This window comes from Gastrolobium bilobum, unplaced genomic scaffold, assembly GCF_033153095.1.
Source record: "Gastrolobium bilobum isolate Gb01-03AN ecotype WA unplaced genomic scaffold, APGP_CSIRO_Gbil_v1 utg11339, whole genome shotgun sequence".
Taxonomy (NCBI): Eukaryota; Viridiplantae; Streptophyta; class Magnoliopsida; order Fabales; family Fabaceae; genus Gastrolobium; species Gastrolobium bilobum.
The window spans coordinates 178,089-195,626 of record NW_026897528.1 but is presented as its reverse complement, the minus strand read 5'-3'; the positions used below and the strand labels follow the sequence as shown (position 1 = coordinate 195,626).

Sequence of the window (17,538 nt, the reverse complement as noted above, 5' to 3'; positions counted from 1 at the left end):
ATTCACGTTAAAACTTATTGTATTACAATGGTTGGATTTTATTTGGTACTTCATTTTCACTTAGTATTAGCTACTTCATATTTTGTGTTAGTTTGTTGTAGGAATATTATATTATAATTAATAAATTAATATTAAGTTTCAATAAAAATTAAATTTTCAATGTAATTTATTTTAAAAAAATTCAAATATTAGGGATGAAAAATAGAGAAAGAAATATTTGTCACCAATTGGGATGGAAATATTGTCACTAATAGATACAAAAATTTCAGTCACTAACAGAGACAAAAACAATCTGTCACTAAAAGAGAGGAAAAAAAATATTCCTCACTAATAGAAAGATAAAATATTTGTCACTAACAGAGATGAAAATTCTTCGTCGCTAACAAAGACGGAAAACTGTTTGTCACTAACAAAGACGAAAAAAATCCCTTACTAATAGAGACGAACAATTTCTATCCCTAATAGAAACAGATTACGCAATTTCATGTGCATAAATTAGTGACAGAAAATAATATTACAGAGACGGATTTATCCATCACTATCAGGAAGGGAAATATTTTTGTCTCTGATAGAGACAGAATTTTTTCCGTCTCAGATAGAGACTGGTTTATTTCGTCCTAAAGTTCGTCTCAATTAGGGACAGATTCATAATTCTGTCTCAATCTGTTAGTGACGAGCCATAATGTAACGGATTTTTGTCCGTCTCTAATTCCGTCACTAGTCTACTTAGTGACGAAAATATTTCACTTAGTGATGAAATTATTCCATCTCTAATTGATATTTTTTTAGTAGAACTGGTTGTTGAGGTTCTTAATATTGATGCATTCTTTGCTATTAGGTTCTTAATTTTCCCAATCACGCACACCCTTTAAAGATACTATCATGAATTGTTATGTGTCAAAAATTAACTCTCTTAAAAAAAATTAAATTGTTAGGTGAATGAATATTCAACATTATATATATATATATATATATATATATATATATATATATATATATAAAAGGTGATAATAAAATATTTATATGGTTTCAATAATAAAATTGTTTAGATTAAGATAACTTTTCGACATTATATGTATGTTGTAAAATTGCTTGCAGTTTCCAAATTTATATTCATACACAGAACATATGCATAAATGGCTACTAACACTCTTTACGAACTACTGTCTTTAGACTCTTGTTATCCAGGAGTTATTTTGAGTCCTCACTAATTCGAGTCAAGTTGGATGGAATCACTTTGGGAAATAAAGTTCTTCTAATGCTGTTTTTCTCAATTTACAAGAATTGAAATGGGAAGCTGAAAAATCTCACCTTCCACATTAGCGATTGAACGAGTATAGAAGTCCTTGTTTCAATTTCCCTTTTTCACTTTATGTTGATTCCTCTTGCGCGAATTGTGAAAAGAGTAGTAAGATGGTTCCTTTATATCTACCATTTGGGTTTTACTGTTTCTAGATTGAATATTTCCTTATTCCTTTTGTCTTAATGTAGCAAGTTGCAAGAAGTACAAATTGGTACACAACCACACGATATAGATCAATTTCACCCACTAAGGGCATCTTTCTTTCACTACACGGTTTTTAATTGTGGATGCGGGCTGATGCTCACTTCTTGTAATTAATTGCTATCTGAAACTACCAATTTAAAGCCCTGTTTCACTGAAACGCGACCCTCAATTGTTATTGAAAATAAGACAATGTAATTTTTGTAATTTTCTAGAGGCGGTGAGGCACCCTAGAAAACCTATGAAAAATATTGGCCTTCTCTTTATATATATAAGTACTTCTATATTAGGATAAAGGAGAACAAAAAAAAAAGGGTATAGTACCCCCTAGCTAATAGGGGTTTTTTTTATCTTAAAAGACCAGGAGAGGGACCATATGAGCTATGGCTCACCGAAAATGAATGCCCCTATTTTAAGTATTAGAGCTTTGCATTTCATGAAGTGAAAAGGTAAAAAACTTGGAACACAAATCATTCACAGGTTTTCTTCAAAGATTGTAACGAAACAATAGATTCAGAAAATATCAAGACAACTCAGCGTTTAGTGCTTGCTTTGACCATCGCTCAAATAGTAACATATCAATTACACCAATAAAAAATCTAAGATAAGTTTGTAAAATTTAATTTCCGACGAGGGCAAGCCAAGCTGCCTCATTTTCATTGATATACATCATGCATAGAGCATGTAAAAAGTCTAGGGTAGAAGCATTAGATACAGAAAATAGAAAAGCATGCAATTCCAGCTCTATGGTGATGCAGGCCAATGCATTCCAGCATCTTCGATACTTTCATAAAACCTGAACTCAAGCTCCTCTAGCCTTCCTTCATCATCCCACACCCCATCATAACTCTCACCTTCATCGTCATAGTATTCATCCATGTCCCCCCCAGCCACAAATTCCCAACCCAAATACTCAGAAGAATCTGAGATATCAGAGCAATCTTCCCAGTCATCCCTCTCGTAATAGTAGTAGTCTAGAACAAGAGGCCCCAAAACTTTCAGTTTTGGATAATTCTGCTTTACAAACACGTTGTCAAGTTTGACACCCCAAGACCCCCTCAGATCCAAAAGTTCAAGCTTAGGACAGTTTGAAAGAATTTGAAGAACACCATCATTGCTGATAACATGGTAAACCATTTCAAGATGCTTGAGCTTAGGCATAGTGGAGGCAATTGCAAATGCTTCATCATCTTCTAAAGGATTGCCTGCAGTATCCACTGGATGCATGTTCCGACACAAACCTTCAAGCAGTTTGCAGTTCTTGCCAATTATATCTAGCGCATGTGCATCAATTTCAAGACAGTAGCTCACATCTAAGAAAGAAATCATACAAAGCCTTCTAGTAACCAGCTCCACTATATGATCATTCATATTGCTCCTTGGCAGTCGCAAATTTTGGAGGGAGGCAGCACTTGCAAAAGAGTAAATGGAAACCACATAAGAAAGATGTCTAATTTGAATACAAATCCAGCTAAAACCACCTTAATTAATTCTAGTACTACACCAATTTGATATTCCAGTTATTTAATGCATGACAAAGGGGATATCAACATAGCTACATAGAGAATTTAGTTATGGCATTTTAATGTGAACCAGCAGAATTTAAAACTTAACTAAATGTCAACTTCATATTCTACATTTAGCAATGAACATAATAATCAGTGAAGTATTTAATCTTAAGAGTTCCTCTTAACTGCAATAAACACCAAATAATGGGGCCATGTAAATTGAAATCTAGCAATTCTGCTTACTTTTCTGCAATGAAAGTGAATATTTTCTCAGTCTGAAGACCAGAAACAGATAGCTTGCGGAGGGCTCCAGAGCTTCTTGTGATCAGCATCTCAACCATCCGGTCAAGGTGGTCAGGCTCGCAGCGGCGGCTCCACTCCTCAATGTCTATCTCTTGCCAGCAGTAAGGTCCAGTTACTGCTTTAGCCCATGATTTACATACCCTGGGAATCACCGTCAATCTTTCCTGGAGAGAAAGATTTGAGAAGATTATCCCAAGAGTGTCAGGCATTAATTCATCCCAACTACGAAAATCAGATGCTACTTCCATATGTCCTGCAACCGAAGAAAATCTTGTAATGTTATGTTTCGGGTTAGGACTCAAGAAGCAAATATAAATCCGCACCTTTAAAGCATTACTAGAAATGGAATTCCTCAATAGAAAAAGTCATATATCATATTACAAGACCAGGCTCAAAAAGATCTCTCACAACCATATGAGTAATAGTTCAAAAGCACATTCTATAAACAACTGGTAAGGGTATTTCTTTCAGAAAGGATTAGAGAAATTGAAAAATTGGATTTTTTTTATTTGGCAAAGCATGAAAGTAAACGTGGGCAAATATAAGATCATAAAATTTTGTAGCATTACATGTTCATATGATGGGAAGAATAGAATTGCCAGAACATTTGTATAGGCATAGCTGTCGGAAGGTTGGGAGAATGCTAACAATTATATACATGCAGTACAAGTCATTGATAAAAAGAACAAATACTCCAGGCCTTCGATGAAAAATAATCGGTAGATTTTAAAAAAAAATAAAAAAAATGAACTTTCAGTTTCAAGATTGCAAATCTAGATTACATAAACATTTCCCAGATAAAAAAAACCTTTTTTTTTTCTTCCCCCCTCCTTTCTCAGTTCCTAAAAACCCAGAGAGAGAGAGAGTACAAATCACTCACATACAACCAAATAGATTGGAGATTTACCAGTCCAAATCTTTGGCCAGTGCTCTGTGTTTCTTTCAGAACTCGAATTATGTAAGCATTCACCAGCTAATCCGCCACATGCGCAAGGAAAAAGAGAAGAGAAAGAAAAAAGATGCAAGGGGTAAAGCTCAAGAAAAAATGAAAATGAAAAAGAAAAAGAAAAAGAAATCCAAATCCACCCACCTCAACTTCAATGCAACAAGAACAAAAGTAAAGACAGTGTATCAAAACAAGCTACTTGTAGAGAAGAGAGTTAAAATGGGCCTGAAACACGAGATGACGTTGCGAACAGATTTTGCTCTGAACAAAAAAGAGTTTTTAGATATATATATACTTGGAAAAATAAATGAGAGGAGGAGGAACCCCATAAGCGGAAAATATCCCCTTTTTACTGCCACACTCAAACTGTCAAAATCGGCTTCGCCAAAAATATTAAAAATAATAATATTCTTAGAGAAAACATTTCATTTCTCTTTAAAAAGTTTGGCATTTATACCAAAATAAACTTCCATATTAATGGCATTTTATGTAGCTCATTTTAGTTGAAAATCAAACACCTGTCTTTAATACATTGTTTTTCTCTCTTCCATGTAATAATCAGCATTGGTGTGTTTGATTTTTATTGAAGGAATATATGGAAAAATGGGTGAGACTGTAGTATTATAGAAAATTCCCATTTTATGATGATACTATTTAATATTTTAGAAAATATTTATTCCTCCCTTCAATACGTTACTCTCTTTAAAATTATAATAAATTATAGTACATGGACTCCGTGGCATTAAAAAAATGAAAGAAATTAAAAAAAACGCGTATATCAAATTAAATAAGTCCATATAATAAATTAAATAGATGTAACGCTAAATTCTTGAGAAGTACAGTAAATACGATGAGAGAAGGGCATGGACTGGTCAAGGTGTACTTAATGTCAAGCTCCATTTTCCGGTGTGGACTTTCTTGTCCCAACACTGAATAACTTTGATCCTTCTTTAATGCTGTAAACACGATTTAAAATCATATCCCAAAACACAAAACAAAAAATAACTTGGTGGTAAATAAGTAATTACATGTAACAGTGTATTTATTCGTATTTGCTAGAGGTAGGTGGGTTTATAAAATGTGATTGTTCCTGGCGTTACTAACTACCCAGCACGCCAGACGAGTATGGTAGCTGTATGAATTTGATGGTTTTCATTGGAAAAAGAGGTTCATTGACCGTTATAGGTTTTCATTTTAGCGAAAGCAACCCTTCACGAGACTCGTGAAATTTGCAACCTGCCACAAAATAAGGCCAAAAGATTTTGAAGAGGGCCGAGCCATGTGAATACTCACGGGCTGGTTCATCTTCATTATAATCCGTGGATTTTAAACTATATTCAACCATCCCATTAGTATATATGTTACGAATTAACGTATGATATGTTACGAATTAACGTATGATATGTTTCGACAGTTTGCCACAGAATTTGCTTCCATAACAAACAATTGAATTTATCATAGAGTACACACATTATCAAGGATGCCTTAGCCCAACTAAATGTCAAAATAAAATGTACATTCCTAATTGTACAACTAGCTTGTAACAAGCAGGATTGTATGAACGAGTAATGTCATTTACAACGATTAAATGTAGAGTTGACGGAGCAAGATGGGGCAATGCAGTGCTGTGTACAATGTGTACTCACAGCTTTTCTCTTACACAACAGATGAATAGAGAAAAGTACTAGAAACAACTGTAGTAAGAGAGATACAAACTGAACTTAAGCTTACATCTATTTTTGCGTTACAAATCTCTTGTTAAGACTTTTTGACCATCGAGGCCTTTTTGACCAAATAAGTATTACTTTACGGATTTTTTTTATTACGATATCGATGCACATTTTTTTGGATACTTCTTTTTCAATAAAGAAATTTTATTTTATATTTATATCCCTATCTTCTTTTTAAATCACTTCTCACTCTTTTTTTTTTTTTTTTTTATCAAGGCACACCAAGGCCCGATCCACCGTAAATGACCTCTTACTTTATCTCTGTTCTAAAACATTTCATCAATTTGACTATTGACTGAATCATATATTTGACTACATGGTCTTATATTTGAGTATATTTCGTATTTTGTATTTATTTTTTTGAATATTTATTCAAGTGTAGGATTCAAATACTTGAATATTTATTGTTCCATGCAATATACTCGAGTATAGAGGTCATATACTCAAATAAATGTTCAAAAAATTTCCTACTCGAATTTTTCAACACGTAGAACTTGAAAAGTCACGTGGAGTAAAAAAAATAACACATGATTCGGACTTCCAAATCAAAAGTTATGGCTGTTGGAAATTTTACTCTATAATTTTTAAAATTTTGTAATGCCGATTGATTTTGTGATACCCACAAAACACCCCTTAAAGTTCCAGTAGGAAAATAATATTTACTCGAGTACAAGACTCGTGTACTTGAGTATATTACGTGAAACAACAAATACTCGAATATCTGAATCCGATACTCAAGTAATTGTTCAAAAAAACCAGAATACAACATATATTCGAATATAAAGTCATGTACTCAAGTATATGAGTCAGGTCAAATAGAAATATATTGGTGAAATATTTTGGAACAAGGGCAAAATAATACTTATTTTGATAAAAAAAAAAAAAAAAAAGAACACAATGATCAAAAAAATCCCCTGGTTTATGTGAGAAAGTTATCTATGGAAAATTTGTTCACTATTCTATCGTGAAGATTCACTACATTAATTATCTGAATTTATTTTACCAATTTTTTAAATAAATATTTCTGGGTAGAACAATCAAAATGATACAATTTTGAAAAATAAATATTAAAATAATATATTTTGACCAACTTTAATCAAGTGGATCTCATGAACGCGACATTGGCAAGTGCCATATTTATGTGACTGTATAGTTAAAAGTGATCAAAATTAATTAAATTATATCATTTTAATAAATAAACTTTAAATTATATTAAGATAATAATTTTAAATATATTATCTTGTTCATTATCCTGTTTTCAACTTATAAACTTGATAAGATTTACCTTCTTTAAATTATTTTAAAATTTCTCTATTGTGATATGATATATACGTGTCAACTTCAGGCAAGTGTTAAAAATATTATCTGTATATATTACATTGTTATCTATGAATATTTATTTCTTTATTTCATTAAGATTTGGATTAGGTCCGGACTTCTCTTTTAAGCCAATTAAGTTCTCTATATATTATACATCTTTGTATCAATTTAATACACAATACAATATTGAGATTTCCATATTCTCAAGTTCTTTTAACTTATTGGGCATTTGGTAGAGAAGAAAAAAATTTGTGCTTGTGAGTCACAATTTAATACACAATACAATAATATAATTTCTCACTGTCCCTGACACAACTTTATTGTCATTGGTTGAGGCTAGGTCACCACGGATGGCATTATTGCCTGTAGGAGTTGACTTTTCCCCCTCACTACTAACTATCTTATTTTTTGCGCTTTGGGATTTGTTGTTTGACTTCGCCACTCTACTATCCTTGATCCTGTCGCCTGCTACCTGTACATTCTTTTCCTTGTCAGCAGCGGTGACCTTTGCTTTGGAAACTGTAGCTTCTCCCTCTTGCTTAGAGTCGTCGGAGTGCCTTGGTTTCCTTTTCCCGGCACGGTAATTTTGGCCTGAAACCTTCTACCCTTGCCTCTTTTCTTGACCACCATCCAAGCCCCAAAGGCTTCTTCTTCTCCCTTATCCACGTTCGTCTTCTCTTCAACCACATCTGATGGTTTAACCCCTCCTCTTATCTCTTCCTGATTGGTATTCTTGTCAGTTCCTCCTGGGCAAAATTCCATCCTGTGACCATACTTACCACATCTGAAGCAAATCAGGTGAAGGCCCTCGTAGGCTATTGGAAACATTTTACCGAGAAGCTGGAATTTGTAGATGAAGTTTTTCCTCAGGTCAATTTCCACGCATAGCCTTGCATATTTTGCTTTCTCTGTGTACTCTCCCTCTCCTCCGTCTGATTTCCTTAACGAATTCCTATCCACTTTCAGCATTCTCCCAATCAAGTTCCCTATCCTCCACAAATGCTATGATGTGTAAAACTCCAAAGGTAACCCTGAGATTCTTATCCACACTGCTAGTGTAAGAACTTCCACCGTTAATTAAGGAAATTAATCAGTTAATTATGAGTTTAATAAGTTAATTCCATAATTGACCCTAATAATTATTATGAGACTCTAATAATTATGGTAATTGAGTAATAATGCTGAAAGCCGTTTTTCTGACGAAAAATGTATATACCGGTTCTGTTAGTCACTATAAATGTGTACCGATAAAGTATCCCAAAAAATTATAATAAGTGCATGATAATTCCTAGAATAATATATAGGACTTGTAAAACGAGTTTCAAGTTAAAATAATGAGAACTGGTGCCAAAAACTGATACTGGCTATGGAAAAGCGCGTACCGAAAAGGTGCTGCGAAAAACAAAATAAAAATATGATAAATTTTGTAAAAATGAGTAAGTTAAGAATCCTGAGTTTGGGATTAAAATGCGAAGCGTAGCTATTATTGCTAATACTGTGTGTTTAAGTTGTAAATCGGTATAAATACCCTTGTGTGGCCCAAAACCCTAGGCTAATTAGTTTTCCTGCGTGACTCCTTGGGTGGCTGAGTGCTTGGCACTGTTTCATTGCCATTCTTCATCATTTTGGGACCAAGCTACTACCTTTCTCTTGATTTTTCTTCTCCTTTTCCTTGTAAACACTTATGTGTAGCATTGGGAGGGTGTTGAGAGGATTGTTTCTGAGTTAGAGGGTTAGTTTGGGAGTTCAAGGTGCTGAGTTTTCTGTGTTGTGAGGTTGGAGCCTTTGTCTTGAGTGTGGAGGCTCTAAGAAGCTTTCTTTGAAGAGAAAGGTGCCTCCTTGTAGTGCATTTTCGTGACCCTTTGGTTGCTGCTCTGTGGAGTGGTATTAGAAGTTTCTTTTCACTGCCATTCTTTGTTTAGAGAAGCTTGGTAAACATACTCAACCTTTGATCATGAGTTTAATGCTTAAAAACTGAACCTTGATGCATGTAATGAGTTAAAGTTGGTAACTTAACGTTGGGTAATATTAAACACACCTTAAATCGTATGTCTAAGTTTCTGTATGCTTGAAATGAGCCACATTTGGGAGGGATATCTCGCGAAATGCAGAACTGCATTCTGTCGCGAAATATTCGGATATTGATATTCGGATATTGGCAGAGAAATATCTGGATATTGATATTCAGATATTGATATCCGGATATTGGCAGAGAGATATCCGGATATTGATATCCAGATATGCCCCCGACAAATATCCGGATATTCTGAGTTTGCGAGGAACAATAGCTTACTGTTCATCCAAAACTGAATTTTAGGGGTTTGTGGACCCTAGTTTGAGGAAGTTGAACTTCTGAGATAATTAATGTAAGTCAGAATCAATGGATTAAGGGCTTGTGGCTTTGTGAGGAGCCTAAAGACGTAAAACGTAAGAGAAGGCGTTGTCTTTGTGATGTATGCTTGTAGTGCATGTTTATTGATATATTATTGGTCCATATCAGATTGTGATTCTGTTGTGTTTAGGCTGTGAGCATTGGTTGGACTCTTGACTTGGATAGTTAGCTTGAGATGTAAGCTTTCGTGTCCTCGGTTTAGCCATTGTGTAGTTCCACCATACCCCATGGGGGAATGGCTATATGCATGCTGTGTTACATGCTTTGATATAATGAAATTCTTTTGAGCTGATATGTGCAATGGCTTTATGATATGCATGTAGTGTTCCACCTATACGGTCAGCCTGAGTATGTGGTACATACAAGATGGTGAGACTGGGGTGAGGTGCAAGCGATGTTCCTTGTACTATTATGTGTGGGTAATAGACGTATTTCTACATTCCCTGGCCAGTAGATTATAGTATTGACACACATGATATTCTGCTGCATTGCACTATTTTGGAAATGATATTGTTGAACTGTTTTGGAACTTATATTGCACATGTAAGTGAGATTTGGGTGGAAGATCCTTGAGGACCCCTAGTCTTACTGAGATTTCTTGTTTAGAGATCTCACCCCATGTTTGGGGACGCTTATTTCAGGTTCAAGAAGTATGGGGACTGATGCCTCTAGCGGCAGGAGGCCGAAGCTTAGTTGATGAGTTTGCTATTTATTTTGCTGATATGATGGATGCTGGATATATCTGCTGATGCTTATGTTTTTAGCTTGCTTTTAGTATGTTGCTGATGTTGAGACTGATGTTGGGCTTTGTTGCCTTTTTGGGTGAGCATGGGGTTTGTCCATGCCACTTGGCTGTTAGCACTGTTATGTTGAGTTGTATAATCTGATAGTTGTCCGGCCTACGTGTTGTAGTTCCGTGACTAGAGACATACTTATGTTTTTAATGTAATGAGGTATTTCAGTTAGCTAGTTTTTGCAATTTACATACAGGCGACGTTTTATTAATTGATTAATAAGCAAGTTGGTAATGATAATGACATCATAATTGAAAAGAAAAAGATATTCCGCATTTTTAATTAAACGCAGCTTAATACGATAATATGATAACATTACCAGATATATACGGGGTGTTACGGTTAGCCTTTTGAACTGATCGTCATAAGGATCAAACATTGGTCTCCACCTCTGGACAGTCACATTGTGTTCCACCACTATCCATGGGCCTTCATGTAGGACGTGGAAGTAATCTTTGGTCTCATGTAAGTTGATTACAATATAGCCATTGTCCAAATCGATTACTTCAAACTTTCCTTTAAGGCACCATAGTCTCGGTAGTCTAGCCATCAAGAACCTGTCGTTAACCTTCTTACCCAGGAGTTTAATTATTAGAGCATTTCTTCACTTCTTGCAGTCTTCTTTATGTTGTCTCATTGAGAAATGGTACACTGGACATAGTGGGTCCTTCTGTTCCTCATGTAGGAAATCTTAGATTTATGCGGAAGCGGTTTAGGACCTAGTACATTGGTATGCTTACCGAATCATCCTTGTTTCACAATTACCTCTCGGTGCGCAGGTCTCGTGTAGAATCTTCCCTTGTAGGATTCCTCTTCACGAACAGCTCACCTCAGCGCCGCAGCACGAACAACCTCTTTGAAGCTGGACTGTGGCAGATCTTCCAAACTATCTCTCGAGGAGGAAGGGGAAGTGTGTGGGCACTGATTAGATTCTGAGCTTGCCTCTTTCTCACAAAAGAGACCCTAGGAGGCTGATGACTTAAGAGGTACTATTTATATGGGTTCCAAGAAACCCTAGCTCATTGGGCTCTAGGTTCCTTGGGCTCTTCTCATACTAATAACCCATTTGGGCTTTAGTAAAAGAGCAAACCCAACAATCTCCCACTTGCTCTTTTGGATACAAACTTGAGTCGTAAAACCCAAGATCATGTAACCCATAAGTCATCATCTATCCGAAAAATACCATATCCCTTATCTCAAGCTAGCTTGGGGATCTACCATCTGTTATTAATCAAGGCTCCTGATAATCAACGAATGATTATCTAATTCGGTGCTACTCCACTAAAAGCCCGAACTTGAACTCTAAGATTAACAACACTTATAACATTAATATGCATCGCCCCTTTGTAGAATGTCTATAATTGTTTGACAAGTTTTCTGTAACTCAATCAATTATTTATTCCCTTGACTATGATAGTTTCTCTGATGGATTACATGCACTGGCCAGTGTCTTTAATATCCAAGTACCGAAACATATCAAGGGGACATATCCTACAAATTCCATGTTGTTTATCTCATAAATACCGATAATCAAATAATCTCACTCCCAAAATACCGAGTTATTGGTCGTCAATAGATCGAACCTCACCCGTTGGTAAATCAAAGAATGAAAACTATTTGATTACCTATTTATAATAAACTAAGGATTAAGAGCAATCACATAACTATAGTTAACTGGAGATTTGATACCTTATGACAAAAAAACAACCTTAATCAAATCTCTCCTTGATCCTTTCAATGTGAATGTTAATTCACACCAATATTTTACAATGATTCGGACAAAATCATTTCATAAAATATTGCAGCCTGAATAAAGTGCCCAACTTTATTTAACGGCTGTGACTCCATTCATGAATTGTGAGAACCTATGATCATGTCCTCCATGAACGTATCCATATGATCATATACTCCACAATTTGATCCGGACCTTTATGTTTGTAAATAGTGCACAAAATAAATAAATAAAACCTTATTTATGAAATTCAGAAAATTATTTTATTGTTTCATCGTCTTATTCCAAGAGCACAATAAAACCAATAACTCCCACTTGCTTAATACAAGTCTGGGATCCTCCTAAGACCCAAAGAAGTAACATGCCTCTCGAACACAAGTTCAGGAAAACTCTTAGTAACTGGGTCTGCAAGATCCACCTCTAATGCTATCTGAGTTTAGTGAAAAACTCATAGCTCGAGGTTGATTTTCTTGAGTCAATATCCACTTGAAATAACTGAATTTTTGAAAACTCAACTTTTCAAGACTCCCACTAGAATATACCAGCATATAATCTCTCGTTCTCCAAAGATACTTGAGTACATGCTTAACAATAATCTAGTATTCCTCTAGGTTCAAAATGGTACTACCTCGCCACTCCCACTGCGTGACAGATGTCTGGTTTAACGCCCAACATGATGTGCATGAGTCTACCTTTGCCAAAGCATAAGATATCCTGCTCATGCATTCTTCCTTCTTAGAAGTCTTTGGTCACTCCTTAGGAAGATGAATTCCACATCTGAGAATTATAATTCTTCTCTTAGAATTCTCATGTTGAATATTGGCAAGAGTTTTGTCAATGTAAGTAGCCTGAGGTGATGCCAACAACTTATTATTTCGTCTTTATAAGAGTTTTATACCAAGAATATAATTGGCTTTCCCAGTACTTCCATACCAAAACACTAACTTAGCCAACTCTTTATGCTTGATATTACCTCCACATTGTTTCTAATAAGGAGCATATCATCTACATAAAGTACCAGAAAAACTACTGTCTTCCATTGTACCCTTTACATACAAATACACATCATTCAACAAGGTTCTCTCAAAATCAAAATTTTGATAATCTGATCAAAACTGATGTTTCAAGACCTGTATGCTTGCTTAGGTCTATGAAATAGACTTTCACAACTTGCATACCATGTGTTCCTACTCATTTGCTATAAAACCTTTTGGATGTTATATGTAGATATCCTGACATCCAACTCCCAAAATGAAATCTCATAATTGAGACTTATAGCAACTAAGAGAATCTGGATAGACTCAAGCATGGCGTCTGGCAAAAATTGCCTCCAAGCTAGCTTTGAATGTTTTCACCTTCCTGTCCATCCTCTCTTTGCCTTTTATGTCCACATGCACCTTGTGGGTTTTACCCCTCTTGGTGTCTTTACTAGGACCGAACGGAGTTGAAATACAAGTATTTCATCTCATTGTTCTTAGCTTGAGCAACACTTGATCAACAACATCTTCTAGTGCATTATCGTAACTAGTAGGATCAATATACTCAACAAGAGACAACTTGAGAGTTAACAAGGTTCTCTCCCACTACGAATGTACTGCACTAGACCTTGTGTATTTATAGGTAAAACAAAGAGTGGGTCAAATGATGGATCTTCAATTTCTTGAGGATCCGCTTATCCTTGATATTGTTCCTTTACATGTGATACTAATATTTCTATTAGTTTCACTTATATATTATCATGTTGAATTTTCAATCATGGTTCTCTAGTTTGTTCACTTAGAGATATATCTATCCCCTCTTGAACAATCAAGGGAACAGTGGATGAAACTTCTAGAGATTCTGGAAATTCTTGATCTGAGATAAATCTCATCAAGAATAACCTAACTTAAGAGCTTATAATTTCTTATCTAGTCCTCCTTTAAGAAAATCATGTGAGTGCTCATTTAGATTATCTCGTCCTTAAGACTAAATAAGAAATCATCCCTAGTTCTCTTAGGGTAGCCAAAAGATATGCACTCTTCCATACAAGATTCCATCTCATTTGACTGCTGTTGTAGGACGTGTGCCGTAGCACCCTAAATCCGAATATGGTTTGATCTGGGCTTGCACCCTTTCCATAATTCTTTAGGTGTCTTTACAACAAACTTTGACGGAATCAAGTTAAGAAGGTACATTTCCTTCTCTTAGGCATCTCCCTTGAACAACATTGACAAAGATGAATAACTGAACATGATCTTCACCAAGTTTAGAAATGTTTGATTTTCGCATACTGCAACTTCATTCAACTAACGCATTCTTAGAGTTGACAGTTACGAAAACTATCTCCTCTTAAATCAGGTAAGACCTGAACTTACCAGACAGGTAGCCAACACTTTAGTCAGACCAAAGTGTTTTTGATTTGAACACCTACATGCTTTTCTGCCTCAGACTTAAACCTCTTGGAAATTTCAAGAAACTTTAGACTTATAGCGCACTTGGTTCATCTGTCCCAATCCAGAGTAAACATTCATATAATGAAGTACTCATCACCTCTTATGGTCTGAACGCTAAGTGGTCCACATACTTTAGTATGTACCAGTTCCAGTTGAATAGTTACGCAAACCTTTTTGGCCCTTGTAGGATTGCTTGGCCACTTTACCTTCCAAATAGGACTAACATGTAGCTGTTAGTTAAAAGATTCTTGAACTTTCAGTCCCTCTTTTAACTAAAACATGTTTCCTACTTGAGATAATGTGACTCAATCACAAAGGTCAAAGTTATGTTTCATTTGAAACTTTTATTTCTTTGGTGAAAATCCTTGTTCATCATCTTTTCCATTCAACATAACAAATTTAAAAAGGTTATAGGACATAGGTAATAAAGACTATTTAAACAATGTACCAGAACAAACAAGACGAAGATGAACTTCGAAATGTAACTGAGGAATCAATTGCATTGTCAACCCATGTTTTAACCAAAACAACTAACAAAAATTGAATTCCTCTTGAAATCTGGAACAAATAAACAGTCACCCAAAACCATAGTCTTATAAATAACTTGTCCTACTGCAAATGCAGACACAAGTTCTCATTTTCAAGCTTAAAATATCTATGTCCATTGTTGACAGGTATGCCATGTTTGAACTACTACAAAGAGTAACAAACACAATCAGTGATTCCTGAATCAATAATTCATTCACTGATCAGGCCTTGATATGCCCATGTCAGGTTCTTTTCATCACCTCTGGGCAATTTTTCTTTCAGTATCCCTTCAGTCTGCACTTGAAGAACTTGTCTTGCGGCTTCTTCATAGCAACTGGTTTGACAACTGATAACCAAGTCATTTTGTTCTTGTTACCACCCTTGGGTTTTCCCCTTTGGATTTAACAAGACTCTTAGCAAAACCTGCACCGACTGCATTCTGTCTAGCAGAGCTGCTAGACGCAGCAAACATGTCATTAAGAGTCTGAAGTATTTCTACTCCACTCTTAATCATGTACACTTGCTTCTGCAAGTATTTGGAAAGACTGACAATAATATAGTAGCGAACTACCATATCTGCCCTTTCCTAATCTGAGAAATGCATCTTAGTTTCCTTATACGCATCCTCTGCAGGTTGCTATGGCCCTCGCATTGTCAGGACAAATTTTAACTTCCATGTTTTAGAACAATATCAAAGATTTTCTTTTCACTTATTTATAGTTGGTACCATCTAGAGGTTTTCGACTCAAAATCATTTCTAAGCTATTTTCTGAAAAACATATAAAGCACACAATTACAAACAAATAATGCAATAAACAAACGAAGTGCAAGTAGATTCTCATAATTACTCTTGTTTATTGTTAACAATCCTTCAGTTTATCTTTACAAGGCTTACGATGGGCAAGTCACTTGTAAAAATCAAAATTATTATTTGGGCCTTCAGTGCCATTGCCAGAGCCTCGATGGGAGGGTTAACAATTTTACCAAAGTTGAATGTAGTTAACCATTGTTTAATTTCAAAATTATCCTTAATGTCTAAGCATTGCCGACGATGGGTCGTACAATATTTTACTAAAATTTTAAAATTGTTAAGATTTAATCTAGTGAAATCTGATTATCCTTATCCGATGGGGCTTCAACGATAACCATTTCACTAATAAACCCACAAATGGAGCCCGAAGGTTTTAAAATTAATTAATTTTTTAAAACCTTCACCCATTCAACATTTTTGTTTGAGAATTTTCATAAGCCTAGTCGAATTCATTGTTTAATTTCAAAATTATCTTTAATAACTTAGTATTATCGACGATGGGCCGTACAATACTTTATTAAAATTTTGAAATTACTAAGGCCCAATAAAATCCAATCATGCTTATCCGTTGGGGCCTCACATGATTATTTTATTGATAGGCCCACAATGCGCCTGGAGGTTAAATTAATTTCTTAATTTAAATCTCTTCCCATAGATATTTAAGTCCAATCTAATAAAATCCAATCATGCTTATTCGATGGGACTTCACATGATTATTTTATTAATGGTCCTATAATGCGCTTGAAGGTTAAATTAATCTCTTAATTTAAATCTCCTTCCATTCAACATAAGCAACATTTTCTAATTTCCAAGAATTATTTAATTGAGAGTATCCTTTGTTTGATTTCAAAAACTATATAAGTAAGAGCGCCGATAAACGTGCACTAAGCTTAACATAATTTTGAAAGCATTAAGGTCCTGAAATCCGGTCACTTTACGTCAGCGTGTGCTCCAAACAATCATGATACATGAATGTTGTATGCAGCGTGTGTTATTCCATGACCATTTCAAAAAACCCACAAATTACTCGCAAAATAAAAGAATTCTCTTAGGAAATTTTCTCTAATTATTTTTCTAGATTTAAATCGTCCAAATAGCTGACTTAATTATTAATCTAGATTGCAACAATCATAATAATTACCATTTATGAGGATAATTTGAAATCAAAATAATTTCCATAACGATTATTTGTCTTGATGTTAATTATTCAAAATTAATTAATTCAATTATTAATCTAGATTTTTAATAAAAATCATAATAATTATTAATTAATTTCTTAGGATAATTTAAAATCAAAATAATCCCATAATAACTATCATACTAGTCGCTGAAGACATAATAGCTATTATGCTCATGCAATCATACAAGTTATGCAACAATATGGCACCACCTAATCTATATGGCATGTTATCGCAATAAAGCATGTTATCAATCATATAATTTATATCAATCAATAAAAGCATTAAATAATAAAATCTAATTACTTTAATCCATGACATTCCTATTTTAAAGAAAATACAAAAAATGTTACAACTTTG

The 17,538-nt window shown here is 34.7% G+C and overlaps 1 protein-coding gene across 2 annotated transcripts; it reads right to left on the bottom strand.

Moving 5' to 3' along the window:
* Nucleotides 1–2,054: 2,054 nt before the first annotated feature.
* Nucleotides 2,055–4,513, bottom strand: LOC133307709 (F-box protein FBW2-like). 2 transcript variants are annotated; one of them, XM_061508261.1, is made up of 4 exons: nucleotides 4,406–4,513; nucleotides 4,223–4,288; nucleotides 3,256–3,568; nucleotides 2,055–2,915 (listed from the first exon to the last, which is right to left on the bottom strand). In XM_061508261.1, the coding sequence occupies exons 3-4, from the start codon at nucleotides 3,561–3,563 to the stop codon at nucleotides 2,249–2,251; spliced, it is 975 nt and encodes a 324-aa protein (XP_061364245.1). In that variant the 5' UTR covers nucleotides 3,564–3,568; nucleotides 4,223–4,288; nucleotides 4,406–4,513; the 3' UTR covers nucleotides 2,055–2,248. The 2 variants fall into 2 exon arrangements, with proteins under 2 accessions (XP_061364245.1, XP_061364246.1); XM_061508262.1 differs by having other exon boundaries at nucleotides 4,223–4,508.
* Between the last annotated feature and the right edge of the window lie 13,025 nt (nucleotides 4,514–17,538).

What these genes read in the sequence shown, in the direction of transcription:
- LOC133307709 (XM_061508261.1), bottom strand. Translation starts at nt 3,563, where the DNA reads ATGGAAGTAGCATCTGATTTTCGTAGTTGGGATGAATTAATGCCTGAC. An exon ending in TTCACTTTCATTGCAGAAAA is followed by an intron (nt 2,916 to 3,255) that starts GTAAGCAGAATT and finishes CTCTTTTGCAAG; the next exon opens with TGCTGCCTCCCTCCAAAATT.